At 40.6% G+C, this 18,323-nt stretch overlaps 1 protein-coding gene across 7 annotated transcripts in view; it reads right to left on the bottom strand.

Annotated features, from left to right (window-relative positions):
* The window catches only part of rabgap1 (RAB GTPase activating protein 1), a 75,881-nt gene extending 59,929 nt beyond the window's left edge, over positions 1–15,952 (bottom strand). The window contains exons 1-4 of one of the 7 annotated variants that reach the window (XM_078272096.1): positions 15,812–15,952; positions 3,324–3,559; positions 1,526–1,555; positions 203–461 (exon numbers count right to left, since the gene is read on the bottom strand). In XM_078272096.1, the coding sequence (XP_078128222.1) occupies positions 203–461; positions 1,526–1,555; positions 3,324–3,476 (442 nt within the window). In that variant the 5' untranslated portion in view covers positions 3,477–3,559; positions 15,812–15,952. The other 6 variants (XM_078272094.1, XM_078272093.1, XM_078272095.1 and 3 more) reach the window with 6 other exon arrangements.
* Positions 15,953–18,323: the final 2,371 nt, after the last annotated feature.

Here is an 18,323-nt window from a genome sequence, read left to right as displayed (position 1 = left end):
TGCCTCTTCCCTATACATTTGCATGGGGGATTGCATGTACTTTGTGTTTGTGTATAGTATGGTGTACATGTGCATTGCAGTGCATGACATAATCCCTTGGGGACCACTGATGAAGCTCCCGCACTGTTGCTGAACCCTGGGGGACAGGCTACAGGGTGAACACTTTAAGGATACTGTTTGATTAAGTCCCATTGTGGCTCACCTCGGTACGATCTCTCATTCAGCTCACTCTCCTGAGCCGTCTGAACAGGAAGCACCATCTCCAACTTGAGCGGTGGTGCGCTCAGAGGGTCATAGCCTGCCGGTACAGGTGACACTGTAGCAGGAAGAGGGCCATGGTCGCCACCACCAAGGCTGTCCATTCCCGTTTCTGATCTGAGCCCAGTGTCGACTACCGATGGTTCCATGAGGACATCCTCTAACTCCCTCTGGAGCTGCTGCTCACTTCCATTCCCCACAATCTGACACACACACACACACACACACACACACACACAAAGAAGCAAGGACAAAAGGAGTATAAAATATTTTAACAAAACAAAATCACTGTAGTAATCACCATAACATAGTGAATGTAAGCTAATCTTCCAACCTACATCAACTGCATGACAATTTTCTCTTATTTCAAGTGATTGCAATGTGTTTCAGGGGGAAAGATGCCTTATTTCATGTTGGCGGTGAGAGATATATCTTCATTATGTTTCAAACAATATTAGTGATTAGTAGGCAGTGAATTTGAGTTGTAAAATACCTGTATGAAGCAGATGAGCAATGCCAACACCAATTGTGTGAACTTATTCCAAAGCTAACACATAGCAATCAAAGAGCAAGCTTTAGGCTGGACAAACAATGAGGTGCCACGAAAGGATGCAAGGCCCCATTTCCCCTGCCTGCTGTGGCAGCAGCCTGAAGTTAGGTAAGAAAATGAGACTTAAGCTGCAGAGGGTACTGCTGTGCTGAGCAGTAAGGGATAGGAACAGACAATTAAGAATAGAGAATCTGATTTTTCAGCCTATGTGTGTGATAATTGAATGGTTGAATATGCAGGTAAAATGTTCCAAGTAGGATTTCCATGTAGAGAAGTAATTATGTAGAGCAGGATGGATACTACAGCATCCATGCTAATAGTCCTAATGCCATAAAATGAAAAAAATACATCATTTGAAGACTGATGTAAAGCAACCATCAATTCTAAATGTAGATTCACATATCTGACATAACTGCATCACTATGCAACTGTGGTGGGCCTTGTGATTAACAGGTAGTGCTAAAAGCCTGGGCAATTGTCAGATACAGCTACAGTCCTATATGTGAGAATGTCTATCACTACCATCATCAAAACTTAAGTGTTAAATAGGCTGGCTAGGGCCATCACTCAACAGCCGGCAAAAAATACAGAGCGCACAAATAATCACAGACAATCACCACGGAATCACATCACAGAAAGAGAGGAAGAAAGATACAAGCAAGAAAGAGATACAGAGAGAAGAGGAGAAAAGGAAAGATAGCGAGAGAAGAGACTGACCTTAAAGCTGACCCCTTCCTCAGAAATCACCTGCATAACAAACAACAAGTTTAGACACACTGACTCCTCTCTGACTGGATGGGCTGACTGGGAGGGAAATGTGCACAAGAGTTCGTTGGCGAGAACCAACACATGATATCTGGATGACCAAGCGTCAGGCAATGGAGTGATTTCACCACTAAATATTGAGAACAGTGGATGTGTGTGGTGTACTGCTGTTCTGCCGCCACTAGGCTGCACAAAACTGATACCTCAACTCGGTTTTCCGTCAAAAATAATTGTAATCCTTTTACAGACTGTCCTCGTGTAAAATGCTAACTTAAGTTCTCTCATCTCCAAGTACAGCAAATAAGGAAAAAATTGTGACCTCTTCCTATCAACTGAATATGCAACATCCATGCTCTGCTGACGCCATCTTGTGGTACATTTACAACTCCAAGTTGACAATTCCTTTCTTTACAAAGAAACACAGGTAGAGTACAGTATTGCTATAAACTACTGGACACAGGATGAACATGAGAGCCAGCTACATAAGTGAAAGAGGAGAGGAGAGGAGAGGAGAGGAGAGGAGCTACATTTCTGTCCTCAGAAAGTCTTCATTCTCCTTATGGAGACACACCCTGGTCACAAAACACCATTATTTCCCCTGACAATGAGTTCAAAGCTCTTGTAGCTGCATCGCCACACTGTTTGTAAACTAATATCTGCTGAGTGAGCGCTAACTGAAGCACTGACTTGAATCGCAGAGGGCATACTGTATGTCAGACAGACTGTATATGATAGCACATGCTGTAAGAAGCAGCTAAATGACTGCAGATGGGAGTTCTCCCAAAGTTAAAGGGTCATTTTGGTATTTTTTTTTAACCTGGACCCTATTTTCCCATGCACTTCTGTCTAAGTGACTAACAAAAATATTTGAAATTGGTCTAGCATCAAGCAAGAATGTTTTTTTCAACATTTTTTGTTCACATTAGTCACTTAAGACACAAATGCATGGGAAAATAGGGTCCAGGTTGTAAAATACAGAAATTGCCCTCCAAATACTCAGTGGAAAAACAAATGTAATTCTTCACAGGTTTGACAGACAGGAACAAGTTATTCACTACAATCAAAACCTGTTACAATGTGCTCTCAATTTCTGGTGATGTGCAAGGATTTAAGGGCTTCCTTACTATAGGAAGCACATGAAAACAGTCAAGCACAAATAAAACACACATATCTAAGACCAACTATGAGAAGAGGGTAGAGTGAGAATGTAGAAAAAGCAAAACAAGAGATGGTTAGCCGCCTTATGGTTAGTGTGAGACTGCATGTTTAAAAAGATGGATGAGAGTTGGAATATGTATGGACTGTGACCTGCAATTATAACAAGTTACACTGATGACAAATAGGTAAAGATGAAATAAACATCAAGACGTTTTGGTAAATCATGCTTTGGTACACTCCTAAATCAGTTTGAACTATTACAATAAAAAAGAGCTGATAGGACACCATTTAGCCCACAGCACAGCCTGGCATGTTATCCTACCTATTACTTTGAACATAACTATTGCTTTACAGTAGCTGTAATTTTTCTTATGTAGTCAGGACCCAATTGTGACTATTATCAGTTTGGAGCATACGGTACCCATGATTTTCACAGTAAGCATCTTAGGAAATTATTTATGCTCTATGGAGTTGTTATCACAGTAAATGTCAACAGACTATTACTCAGCATCTTAACTCTGACCAGAACAGCTCTGAAGTTTCCCTTCTCTCCTTTGTACTTCCGTCCATACCTACACCCAACCATCCTTACCTTCAGTCCTGTCTTTTCGTCATCACTACCATTATTAGTGGAGGAGGGTGTCTCGTCCCCCAGCCGGGACACAAGGACAAAGTCCTCACTGTTGAGAGTGGACACTGAGTCCGAAGACACGCTAATCTTCCCCACTGAGCCTTTGTCATCCATGGCTGCTGCTGTTAAACTCAGCCACGCTGCTCATGAATGGAAGACGGGAGGAGAAAGCGGTGGGAGATGATGAGCTAAATCACCTAGAAAAAGAAAAAAAGAAAGAAAGAAAAGAAGCAGAAAACAGTCATGATGTGATGAATTCCATGAAAGGCATCTTTCAAGGCAACTGGAAACTTGGCTATTTAGAAACTAGTCTCGCCACAGCGCTGTGGAGGAGGGTCTGGCTAGTCCACACAGCATTTAGGGATGGGAGAAAAGCGTGCTCTGGTTTATTGGCATTTCTTTAAACCAATCACAATCGTCATGGGCGGCGCAACGCTCCGGGGAAAACCACAGTGCCGCCGCAAAATAGCCTCTGGAAGGAACTTGTTTTGGAGGAACGTGTATGTGTACGTTCAAAAGTTGTTTTAGTCGTGCAACAGAAAACTCAGATTGGACAGATAGTCTAGCTAGCTATCTGGATTTACCCTGAGGAGCAGTTAACCATAGTACTCATAAATCGACCAGAGTTTAAAATTCCAACACAAACAAAACGGAAGGTACCGGACATCAGGCTGAAAAGATTGAAATCCGGGGGAATTTCCGACGGCAACGGAGCAATCCCGGATGTGGAATGTCGTGGATATAGACTACTTAGAAACTAACCCTCTCTTAAAAGGGTGTCCATTTCTAATTCATTTTTGGATATATTTTAGACACCTTTAAGAAACTTTGAGGAAGCATTAAAAAAAACCAGAGATAAAAGAGAAAAAACAGGGTGCAAAAAAGGTTCAGCAAAAAAAGCTTAGTTCAAGTTAAGAGTGAACACGAAGAAGTAAAAACACAGGGAAGATCAGAAGAAAAAGAGGATCTGTGGGTCATCGGAGGTAAAATTGTCTATTTCAGCAGAATAAAGAAGAGGTACAGTATTTGCAAAATAGCGTGATGCAATGCAAAGCCATGGTGATGCAAGGGTCATTTGAAAAAGAAACATGCATATGAAACTGAGGAATTAGAGAACAAGCATCCATCTATTCCACTTCAGTATTGCCCATTAAAAAAATGTGTGCCCCCCCACCACCACCACATTAAACATGTACACAAGAAACACATTACCTAAACACACACAAAAAAATTCAATGAATGTGCTAATTGCATCACGTGCACTCCTCAGTGCACGGCTGTTCTCCTGTCCTGCCTGCCGCTGCAACCACAAATAACCTAGATCCTGTGGAAAACACAGCACATCGTCAGCTCAGCCTGTCACTCCGGCTCCCTCCATGAAATTTTAATATATATTTAATATATATAATATTTTAATATTGCGCCATCATATTTTGGCACAAGATATACGAATAAAATGAGCAATCAAATATGAAATTGTGTGTGTCACTTATCATGAGAAGTGTGCAAAACTGACCTGAGCACGCATTCTGAAAAATTATCTCTTTATTTGTGAGGACAGCTGATGACAGGAGAAAAGACTTGGGAAGCGGAAGGAAGGTTTGGAACAGGTATAGGGAAGTGAGGAAAAGAAAGAAAGGAGAAAATAGTTTTTTTTTTTACTTTTTACCTCTAACTTCAAGATTAGCTCTATGTGAGTTTAGGTATGACAATCGGAGGTTAAATCAAATTAAGAATCGTTTTACAAGCAAAATGAGCTAAAGCTCTATTGTTAAAGTTAGGACATGAGCTAACTCCTGAAACTCCTGGAACAGCGAGAGGTGCCATTGTGTGTTACACAGGAAGAAAGGCGCAACAGAAGGTTTTGGCAGAGATTCAACAAGAGACCATAACAAGCTATTTCTGTCTGTTCCCCCTCTCTAATCCTACCTTCTCTCTTTGACTACTTTCCTTCCTCCCTCCTCATCTGCAATCTTCTATTTCCTCAGCCCTTATTGCTATCAAATAGGACATTCCTTTCAAATGTCCGCCCTTCCTATTCAAAGCAGGTCCAACAATGAAAAAGTAATAGGAAAAAAAGGTCTGCAGCGGAAAGGTCAAAGCAGTTAATAATGTGCATTACTTATGATAACATTGTTACACTGACCCAGAATATACCTCAATATAAGTAGCTATCTCTGTGTGATAAGAAGGTTTTACAACATCTTTTGCTGAAGGGAATGTTATTATGAGGCTACCAAACACAAACTGAATAACATAAACTGACAGTTTAGGCTTGTTCTCTATCTTTTTAAAGCAAACTGACGGAAATGAGCCACTGGTATTCAGCCAAAAATGTTGGGTGCTGTTTTTCACTTGTATTGCAAAACTGATGTTGAGAGAGAGGGTCACAAAGTACAATGATTTGTCATGGCTACTCTGCTACTCTGAAGCATAACTGTAGCCTTAGATTGAGCAGAAAACTGTCACCCTTTGAAATCTGTGTATAACAATTACAATGTAGATTCTAATACTACACAACTCCAACCAATGATGAGTCATATAACTTGAAGGTCGGTTACACGTTTGGTTCACTTTGCCAAGACCAAGAAAAAAAGATATGCTGTTGCCTTTGAGTTGTTGGGCCCATGAAGGAATAACTAATTATGAGCATTCAGTTGACAAAAACTATGTTTCACACACTTTACTGTTTTACCTCCTTTTCACTTTCTAAAATCCCAGCACATACTTGTTAACATGGTTAGTATCCACCTACCCACACCCACCACAACAAAGGTAGACTAACTTGTCTCCACCATTTGGCATTCATACAGTACTTTGTTTACATTTATACATCCACAGCACATTATTATTTACACACAGTATTGAGTACAACCAATCTGATTTTTAAGGCCATCTCTTTAAGCCCTCCGATCCCTCTACAATTGACTCTTACAATTTTGATGTTAAAATTAAAAATTAAAAAATAAATTCAAATCATTTGATGTCTCTGACATCTGTGGTTTTTATAATGAAACCATGTTTAATGATGTATATGTTTCTATGCTATGCACAAGCAGCTATATTATGAACACAAATAAGCACTCACCCACAGGCACACGTGCATGCACACAAAAACCTCATACTCTATGTCTCGGAGTAGCTGGCGGCTCCGACAGGCTTATAATGGTTGCCTTGTCACCCTGCTTTCCTCCCGAGCCTCAGCAACAGTCCTCTGCCTGCTCCTGCCAAGCTACACTGTTCCTTATCAACGTTTTCAGTTCCTTGGTACATTTCCAGCAAGACACACAATCCACTGCCTATCATGCTACTGACTGTTACAGAATTAGCAACAGCATTTCCTATCTAAACACTTAAAAGGTTTCTAAATGTCTTAAAAGGACATTTCTAGGCTTGTAAGAGAATGTTCTTGAACTTCAACAAAGCCACAATTTTTGCACATCATATTCGATGCACTGCGCTTAACAACACCAGCTTGTTTTGGAGTACAGAAGACAAAAGCAGTAGAGCATTCCTTCATTTCCTCTCACTATTTTTTCTCCAGCTACTCTCTTTCTCGTCCTCTCTTATGAATGTTTCATTCTTTGTTTCAAATCTTTCTTTCCAAATCTTATCCCTTATTATTTTACTATTCCCTGTCTCATATTTACCATGTTAGAGCTGAAAACAGTGAGAAGAGAAGCAGGAAGCAGTTTCCTCTGTTGGAACATTGTTGTGTGTATCACCATGACAACCAAACCCTCGTCATCTACAGTGGTTCATTTGGTGCAAACCACCTTCGGCAAGGGTGGTGAGTAGTAATAGTACCTGCACTAACCTAGGCGCAAGTCTAACGGTAGGGGGCGCTGTTACGCGCATTGCTTTCTAGCGTTGTGATTGACCGAGCGGCCGTAGCTGCGCGCAACTCGCGTATCTGCGTAGGGGGGTGTGACGGGCGGTGCTAATATTGCATTTTATTTAGATGTGTAAAGGTGTTAAAAAAAACGTTACTTTTTCTTTAATCCTCTTGATTCCACCAAGAGAATTAAAGAAAAAGTAACGGTAGTTGTTGAAAAGATCTTTTTAGTGGAGGAAAAATAGCTGTGGGAAAAACAAGCTAACAAACTAGCGAAAAAACGTCAGGAAACGTGGACAGACAGCCTAAAACAAGGCCTTTTTAAACACCACAAACCACTCCCTGTATGACAGTTGGACACCCTAACCCTAACTTTTTAACCACTACACATAGGTCTAACTCTACGTTTTCTAACACCTTTACACATCTAAACAAAATGCAATATTAGCGCCGCCCGTCACACCCCCCTACGCAGATACGGATCAGATAATGACGTCATCACGCACGCGAGTTGCACGCGCAGCTACAGCCACTCGGCCAATCACAACGCTAGAAAGCAAGGCGCGTAACAGCACCCCCTACCGTTAGACTTGCGCCTAGGTTAGTGCAGGCACTATTACTACTGTGGTGATACCTGGGTGGTGAGTTACTGTTACTGCTGACAGAAACAGCTCTGAAAGTTAATTCTGGTTTTTATTCTTGTTATTTTAAGTGCATTGCATCCTCAATAAAATACTATCACTCTATATCACTATGCATTTCACTGGAGAGACAATTTTGGTACATGATACATGGTTAAACGTAATTTGATCTTGCCAGTGTTATCGCCGTGTGTATTTGGTCCATAGCAAATCCCCGCCAATAGGTCCCAAAACGTCCCAGTTAGAGAGTAAATGCCATAAAAATATTCTTTGTACATTTTTACAATAATTCCCCCGAAAGTGCCAAGCAGGCCTGCCTTGTTGCACGATCCAAATTTTCTTCCAAACTTGCCATTATCAGCGTGTAGCTTGCCCGTAGGACCCGCTCCTTTCCGCTGTCTTGTCGCCGCTTCACCACAGGGAAGTGAAATGTAGGCAAAATAATTTAAAGCAGAGGGGGCTGAAATGTTTGGCTATGTAATATAATTTACTATATAAAATGTCCACATTTCCCACTGACTCCCACTCAAATAGCTTGTTTTGTCTCACCACCAACAGTCCCAAACCAAAAGTTATTCAATTTACTATCATTTATGGCAACAACAACAAAAAACTGCAAATCTTCACATCTGAGAAGCTGGGTCAGGAGAAAGCTTGGCAATGTTTGCTTGAATGATGACCGAAACATTTAATATATTATTGACTAATCGATCAATAGACTAATTGTTTCAGCCCAATTTTATAGGTTTATATGTTGCACATGCAATCGCATCAGCTGTTCCAAGTGTTTTTACATTGTGATATGAAGTACATCATGCCGATGTCAGGTTTCAGAATCAACAGCATCTATCACAGATTGTTTACGCAAGCACATATTTAGTGACAAGATGCAATCAGGCACCAAACTGTATTTTTCAGGATTAAAAGTTGTCTGCTGTAGTAGGGCTGAGGTTTACCAACTCAGCTGACACACAAACTGATAACAGCCGTTAGGTTGATGGGTGTGTCCTGCAATGGATGATGCAGAGTACAGTTTAATTTTGGGACCAAATGAATGACAAGAGTGACTTGTCTTAGCCATTTGTCACAGTCAAAAACAGGTGCAAAGTATTTGAATTTGAAACAAGCATATCTTATGTCAATCCATGTGTAAAAATGTGCACGCTGGAAACCTACGCCTGTCCTTCATTTTTTGTATCTCCCTACCACTCTCCAGCTGATCGGGCTGTTCTGGGCTGCCAGCTGGGCCCTGCGTACACCTCACAAGGGCGAGAAAGACAGCCAGACACAGCCAGATAGCACTCAAGCTTGCAACACAGTTCCTTTTGACTCGCCGCACAGCAGTAACTTCGGCCAGTCAGGGATAGCAGGGAGAAAGGTAGAGAGAGGAAAAGGAGTAAAGAATGCCAGAAAAGGCTGAACTAACACAATACGAGTCGCAAGGTAGGGTACAAAAGAGAGAAGAAAGAAAAGGAATGGATGAGGAGCTCTGAAATGAAAAAGTCATGAATTGTACAAATCAAGGAAACACACACACGCTGTCCCTTATGTACATCTTATTTGTACCGTGTGAGCAGTTCACAGATTCTCAGTTGGCTATTCAGGAGTGAACCCTCTGCATGTCTCACACTCAATCACAAAACAATCTCACATGACTGAGAAGAACAAAATAAAAAGTGATCACTCAGTGAGGGCCGGCCTTTAATTTCTGAAATTCAGCGCTGGCACAACTGAAACCCTCCACTGTGAGATACTGAGCTGCACAATGTACATACTATTCACAGATATGTATTTAGCAGTGGTGCATCTCTGCTGGTTTATAAACAGGACTATGGCTTATAAAGGAAACTTTACACCTGTGTGCTTAAGTGAGTATATGATCCAAAAACAAACAGCTGTTAAAGGTGTTAGGTCTTTAGAAATTAGAACTGAAAGCAGCAAGTGTCACTAATACTAGGTTCATATGCGGTTAAAAGGAAAGAGTAGGTTTATTTTATAGCCGTTTTATGTACATTCTGCAAAATAAAAGGGAGAGAAAATGCATTAGTTTTACTCTCAAAATACCATATGACCATAGTCATATAAATATTGACATTATACATTATTAGTGTTAATTTTAGAGTGTAATGTAATGAATACTTTCCTTTCATTTCTGCAGTCATTTGGCCTAACAACAATATTTTATTATATATAAACTAGTTTATCTTCTTGCTTTGTTATACTGTATACACACAATATTCTCAAATAAACTGCTTGCCACAACAGTGGGTAAGGAAGTATCTATATTGATGATTGAAATATCACTGATAAGCCAACACCAAGATAATCTTCCTTTCCTCCTAATCAAAAAATTAAAATGGTAAAATAATTAATAAGCATTCATAAAACTGATTAAAGTTCTTGCCCTCCTGGGGTGATGATGACTGGAGGTCTGAATAATTTGAAGGGAATTTATTCATTTTAAATACACACTTTATCACATAGGCCATGTGTCTCAGGGTAAGTCATTACATATCATTAAAGCAAACATTGACTTTTCTAATCTGAAGTATTATCAGTTTGTTTTTAAAAGACAATCCACAGTACTACACGGAGACAGATCACCTATAAAGAAAACAAGCTCTCTCTGTCTCTTAGCCAAGAAATATGCTTTCGATCCCATATCATCTTTTTTAGGGATCCTGGTTTTTCAAGGCCGATACCGATTATTAGTAGTTAATGAAACCGATAACCGATATATGGAACCGATATGCATTTACAGTGAAGATTTTGGAATGTTACAAACTCCCAACACAAAACTTTGTTTAAATGCTTTAAGGAATTATTTAATAAATTAGAAACTTTCAACTTAATACACAGTAATAGATAGTCAGATAGTGTTGCAGGACATTTAGTGAGACTCAGTGGTGAGTGAAACCGAAGCAGAGGAACAGAGACAGAGCTGTAGCAGAGCCAAAGTAACACCCTTTTTAATTAATTAACTTTATCGGTTATTGGTCAAATAAAACGCTGATACAGATAAGCTGCAAACTGCCAAAAAAACGGACCGATAACCGGTCTATTCCTAATCTTTTCACAGCAACTGCAAGGAAAACACAAATCCACTACAGTTGAAGCCAGCCCCCTGCTATTCAGTCTACACCAGCTCCCCAAATGACAGATAACTGAATGATCATTTAGAACCATTGTATTGTGGTCTGCTTTTAAACAATGGCTTACAAACAGCAGGGCTCCAGACTAACTTTTTGCCTTGGTTGCACTGGTGCGCCTAACTTTTTTTATTTAGGTGCACCAGCACAAAATTTAGGTGCACCCAAATTTTTCCTTGCGTCGCCGTTAACGCTGAATGGCGATAGCCTACACAATATATAGCTCTGTATTTTTTTTACAAAGTGGGCTAAATGTTCAGTTTTAAGTCAAAGCCACTTTTCACAAGCTCTTTTATTAAAACAGATTGTGATTCAAATAAAATGCAGACATGGTTTCCTACCAGTTTGAAAATATACAGTTGCAAAACATGTAAATGAAAGTTATCTGAAATAAATAGCCTAGGATATATAAAAATATATATATATATATATATATCTGAGAAAGCTCCTTCACTTGTTTTCAACAACAATAACAGACTGATTAAAAGAGAGAGATGACGCCCTGGTTCTACTCCGACCTGCGTCCCTTTCCTGCATGTCATTCCCCCCTCTCTCTCCCCTTTCATGTCTTCAGCTGTCCTATCAAAATAAAGGCCGAAATCTTAAACAAACAAAAAACTGAAAGACAGACAGACAGAGGGAGAGAGGGGGAGTGCGATGGACTGAAGCGTATGTTACTCACAGAGTGACGGCTGACTCATTATGAATGGGTCCAGCACGGGTCGAATGCACTTTGGCGGGTCAGCGGCGTTACACACGTCTTGTGTAGGCTATGAAATGTCTGTATCGTCACTGCGCTGCATTTTTATGAACTATGATATTCTGGCGGGACACATCTCTCGCCCAGGTCCAGCAGGCTCCGTCTCACACCCTATTAGCCTACTCAACGAACTGAAGTTAGTTGCATTTCATAACTTCTGTGTTTTTCGCCGTGGCGGCCGCAATAACAAAGAGTTAACAGCGGAAACACTGGTACCAATACAGCTTTCCCTCTCATACTTAACAATATACAGCTGTGTTAATAACAATTAAAACTGTAGACAAATGTCAGCATGTGGACCGGTGGCGCTGTGTCTCTCCATGTTGCAGGTGAGCCGTGTGTGCATGAATGGGGGGGGGGCTGCGCGGAGGAGAGATCCAAACACAAGCACGGCTTTACAGAAGGAATGGGTCATGTAACGCAACATTAAACCATATCGATATAAACGACATCGCTTCGTTCGTGGAGAGGCAGCGGATGTGAGGACGTTAGGTGCACCGGTGCGACCTAGGAAAAATCTTAGTCACACCCTTACAAATTTTGGTCGCACTCTAGAGCCCTGAACAGGCATGCCTGAAAAAGTATTGTGTTGTACTAAGACCAATATAAAAAATATACCTGTATAGAATGGTATAGTATGTATCTGATGAACTGACTTTCCCACACCTCTAGTACACACATTGATTGTTGTTAACAATGCAAATATTTGCACGCAAATCTAGGTTGTGTGTCTTTTGTGCACCTGCATTACTGTAACACCTGAGTTTCAGGAAACAGAACAGGAACAAGACCTGAATCAAGTAAAGTGACAGCTGGCACATTTGGCTAAGTAAAGTGACAGCTGGCACATTTGGCTCACTGTTACCATTAATGTTATCCACCGCTGAGAAATATTTGAACTCACAAAGAGACGAGAGCTACAACAATCCTATTCTAGGCAAACAGTCTTAGGCATTACGCTAATGACAGCTAACTAACTCTGTCTCACTATGAGTAGAAAGGGAGCGAAATATGGAATATAACTCAGTACAAACAGGTTACTTGACTTACTCTACATATTTGTGTTGGCACAACTTGCTCTAATTGACTGATTGACAGAGCTTTTGAATTGAAATATTGAAATAGGTGTCAAAGGTTAGATTTAAAAAAATAAATCCTTCAAAATATTCTGCTAGAAAAAAATAACGCATTACCGACATTTTATTCACCTAGATATATGGTTAGATTGTAAATGTATCATTTATTATTGTAATAAGTGTTTCTATGCCTAAGGGACTGGTAAAACGTGTCAAAGAAATGCATCACAGCAGACATGTCAGACACCCACGCACCACCACAGACTTCTCAAAAACAATTCCTGCTGGTCCATCCCTTATCATGTGACAATAACAGAACTTCAACTAACAAATTAATTAATTAAATGCTTCTTGTGCCATAGTACAAGAAACAACAAAGTACAGCCTAGAAGCATCCGTATAGCTATACTACAGTTTTAAACAAAGATTCACTGTCAACGTCTACGTATGTATACAATGAATGGTTTTCATCTTTTGTTGTTATGACAATCAACAACAACAAAAACTGATTAGGTGAGTTAAAGTAGCCTGAACTACGTTATTAAGCTATCAATATTCTTATGATGCGATTTCTTCATCTATTCTAATTGTATGTATGTCTTTATCTTATGTCAAAATGAATTATGTACGTATATGGTAAGATCCCATGGTACTTTATGGGAAACAGGAGGCTTGATGTGATAATCAGTGCATTGTAAAGTAGTACTGAATAAGTAAATATGCCACAGAAATTCACAGTAAAGTAAGCATAAACCATACCATCAGCCTATACACACACACACACACTGTAGGTTAAAAACAGAGCACATCCAGCAAAAATATTAACAGTGACAAATAAATCATGTAGACAATATGTGTTGCTTAACAATTCACAGCAGCCACCGCTATACTCCAGAATGGTTATTCGCCGTTTAACAGACAGCTGTAACTGGTTTAATTGGCTTTCTGGTCTCACTGGTACACCACTTAATCTGGATACAAGCAAACCTGCTACATGTCAATGCAGCCTGTTAAGACTCATAGGGCATCGATACATTTGAAACCCTACAGCTCTTTAATTGATAACTGAAATAACGGTTAACATATTGTTTTTTGCTCAATAACGTTGGGTGAGTCTAATGTAATTAGCAAGCTCTGGTGTTAACGTATTGCCCCAGTTAGCCCTAAAAAACCTTACGTTAGCAAATATAGCTAACGTTACTCAGCAGCCATCGATTCAAAGTCCGACAAAAATGTTTATCTTCACAGTGACCAATTAGCAAAACGGTTCCGTCACCATACAGCAAACCGCTATGTAAAGGTGTTCGCAGTAATTTGGTGAATTAACCCGCTGACTGGCCCTCGCTAAAGCCTTGAAACAGGCCATTACTATATGTAACGTTAGCTGGCTAGCTAACGCCTCCTGCTAGCCATGCTACCCTGACAGCTGCAAAACAGGTATTTTCTTCATAACTGAAGAGACAGCCGCATTTTCTGTCTCATTTTACGTTGATGGTGCAAGTGCAAACCCGCTTACCTTTATTCCCACGGTTATATTTATTCCAATGGCGGTTGGCAAAACATTGCACTTTCCCAATAACATCAGCAGCCAAAAGCTCCGACCAGCCGAGCTGTAAACACAAGCCCAACCAACCCGCTGACACCCATACTGCGCATGCGCATGTCAGTGTCCCTCTCGCCGGTGCTGAGGGAGGGGAAGCGTTGGCATTACTTAGTTCTCAAGTTAGGGGCCAAGTCCAAGTATATTCACCATTCTTCAGTTGTAAATTGCAAGCTGAGACCAAGTCATATTAATAATTGGGCCCATTAATTGTGTACTAAAGGTTATTTTGTTGGGATTTTAGTAGGTTTTTATTTTTTATTTAAAGTCTGTCTGACTCAAGTCTACATCTCTGGATGCAAGACAACTGCATTTAAAATGTTCTCCTGCCTTCAGAAGAAACGTTGACCCAGAAAGACCTAATGGAAACTGGGATTGAACTGTTTAAAATGTTCCTCTTTCATTGGTGATTTATTCTTTTCATCAATGAGAACAAAACATATCTTTATACTGTTGCTTCAGTATTTTGTCTCAAGCCCACCAAAGCACCATCACACCATATAATGATTGCAATTTTCATTTTGTCTTTGTCTTCTAATGTTAACTCACAAAATTTATTAGCTTGCACAGCAGTGAGTTGTGAGAAACACACCCACTGTGTTGTGGTCATGCTGGCACTTCCTGTCCAGCATTTCAGGGCTTGTTGTTTTGTCTTAGGTGGACCAGGTAACAAAGCATTTCTCTTCTCCTTTTTTAACATAATAAAATCCAAATCACTGCATTGCTCGTTACATGCAACACAAACCCACAAAGCTGGTTAGGTGGTGTCTGAAGGACAGTTTAATGCTGACTGTGACCTCTCATTCAATTCCCCCTCTGATTTTTTCCCAGTGAGTTTTAGCACCCTCTTGTATTTTGTTAACCCTCTTGTTTTCTTGACACTACAACACTACTGCGTGAGACAGCGAGAGAGGTATCATACCCGGAAATCCAAGAGCCATGAGCAAAGGTGAATAAAGTATGAGTGATGCAGCCGCCACATTGTTTACATTGAACTACTGACATGGTCTCTAAAGAATTTCAGAGAAATAGATATAACTACTCCACATACATCTGGATTGTATATTGAAAAAAATCCAAATCTGTCCCAATAACACCAAGTTGAATTAAATAAATACTTATTCTTTCTTTACGACCAATGCTCTTGACTTTCTTTTGTTGACGGAAACCTGGCTGAAACCAGGTGACAACCATAGACACAGGGCCGGCGATTGCTATAGGCGAACTAGGCGATTGCCTAGGGTGTCAAATGTGTTGGGGGCGCCGTGTCGCCCTTAGGTCTACTTCTCATTAATAATAGAATTAGAATGACATGCGAAATAAAACATGTTTATTAAACATGATCATCCTAGGGCGCCCCCTCAGCTACACGGAGCTCTGAAGCAGACCTGTGCGTCGCATAGCGTCCACTCTCGCTGTAACAATAGAGACGAGCAGCGGCACAGACCACGGAGCTGGTTAAGCAGGTTTATAAAGGACGCGCTCTGCTGTGGGAATGCTGCGGTAGATGTGTCCCGTTTGTGCTCCGTGTATTTCTGCAGTAGGTTTAGTTTCGGTTTTCCACCTCCGATGTAGAGCAGCGTTCAGCCACTTCCCTAAACTTTGTCTCATTCAGAGACCAGAGTCTCAAACGGGGCTCTGAGTCTGTCAGGAGGTCTGAGATCTACCGTATCAGCAGAGCAATCACGTAATGCACAGCAGACTGTGGTGCAGGTGGATTATTTTCTGAAATATTGTGATTTCATTCTTGTACTAGCCTATTATCACTTTATTTTTCTCAAAATATCACGACTCCTCCAAATCTCAGAGAGCACAGATGTGATATATTTTGAATGTGCACAAAGTTTTGAACATGAGTAGAAATATTGCTCAAACACATCTGAAATATTACAGTCCAGGGGTTTATTAATTCTTTAAAATGAATTCATGTATCACTGAGGTGAATAATTGTCATATGCACATTAAAGGAGGTTACTTCCCCAACAAAAGACGCAAAAGAGGAGGGAGGAGTAAATGATAGGCTACATGTGTGCTGACTCAGATATAATTAGAAAAGTTGATCCAAAGGAGAATAAATAGATGAAAGCAATACAGATTTCCTGAGAGCCTTACTGCAATATATTCCCTTATGTTTTATATTTGGATTGTAATCTATGTTTCCCTTTACATAAAGATATTTCCAGCATAAATTGATTCAGAAAAATGTAGAAATAGGTGCATAAAAATTCACCTGAATGCAGGAAATGAAGTGTTTAATGTTCAAAATCTTCAGGGGGAGGACCCCCAGACCTCCCCATCGTAAGTCACCATGCACACAAATCTGGAAACAAAACACTGGCCTTTGGGTTGCCAGACCAGTTATGATTAGACCAAATGTTGATGCCATCTAACTTACATGCAAGTAAAATGTACATACATTGGTACTCTATCGCTGACTCAGCACTGTGGAGATCTGGCACTGCGAGACTGGGGGGCGCAAAACTCAATCTCGCCTAGGGCAACCAAAGGGCTAGAGCCGGCCCTGCATAGACAGTATATAAGAATGGACCAACAGATCCTGTTGCTCTGGACGGAGACCAGTGAAGGCCATTAGAAGCATTTTTCCGGTGAGCGCTGAGCGTTACTGAGCAGCCTCCAACTGAGAGAGACGACGTAAATGTGACGTGAGCAACCTGTCTGGAAGTTGGAAGTCTTCTGGTAGCTGTGCCAAGAGAAATCTCTTGCAGAGACGGCAAGCATAGGTATATGTAAGGAGATAACATGGACACAGGCTAATTATTGCTAACTAAAATGCTAGTTAACATTAGTAATTAAACTTAAACAGCTAATGTAAGTCGAAACTATCTGCAAGCTTCTCCTGTACTATACGGTAATTTCTCTACTATACGACAGTAAGTCCCGTGGCTATGACACAATCGTTAGCCTATTTTTGGCCACTCTTTTCAAGGATGAGTACAGTTGCAGATTATTACCTGCATTCTGTTATACTACTTTTGAACTTCAGCTGTTTGTGGCTGATCTGGATTCTCTTGTGTTGTGTGCAGTTATTTATCGCCCACCAAAACTCAACAAGGATTTTATATGCAAGTTTTCTGAGTTCTTAGCTGACGTTCCAAAATACGACAAGCTCCTGGTGTGTGGGGATTTCAATATTTAGGGGCCGAGCGCCGACACTGGCGAAGGCCCTATCAAAGAATTTCTAATAATTATTCCACTCTCTCGTTACTTCCGGCTTCTGAACTGGTTGCAGTTCTACCAGAGTTCCATATAGAGGGCGCTCACAGGCCAGTGCAGGATGAATGGAGCTATACCCCTCAAAATCCACTTTTCTCAGGATATCATTTTTTGTCTAGTAATTTGAATGTTGCATTCGAAAGGGGAGGCTAAGAAAATACACACTGCTGGGTGTTAGATTTTTTTAAAGTGGCTTTTTTGTTCTAAAAATCCTTTTAAAATGTCAATGACGTCATACACATATACGGCCAGAGATACTGCTTTACGGCAAGCTCTTTTTTCTCTCGAGGCATCGACAACACAGCTAACAGGTTAGCCTCTCCCTGTTAATACACGTGCTAGAAAGAGGTTTGCTAATGTTTTAAAGACCACGCCGAAATATTCACTCTGACATTCTGGCTCTGCTTCGGATGCCGTCAAGTGGGATCTCCGATCGTAATCAGTCCTTCACTGACCAATCAGCATTCATTAGCAGAATGCTAGCGTGTTATGGGCAACAACGACTCAACCTGTAACAAATCGAAAGGGCATAAGTACTCGTTCATTCAACTTTCGACCTATAATCCATGTTGAACTTGCAAAAACTACAATCAAATCTAAGATTTCTCAACGACAATCAGGCGAAAGAGACAAATTTAGCCGTCTAGCACTGAACCGTGATCACCC

Source organism: Sander vitreus, chromosome 16 (genome assembly GCF_031162955.1).
Source record: "Sander vitreus isolate 19-12246 chromosome 16, sanVit1, whole genome shotgun sequence".
NCBI lineage: Eukaryota > Metazoa > Chordata > Actinopteri > Perciformes > Percidae > Sander > Sander vitreus.
Note: the sequence above shows the minus strand (reverse complement) of the source record. Positions and strands in the feature narration are given on the sequence as shown.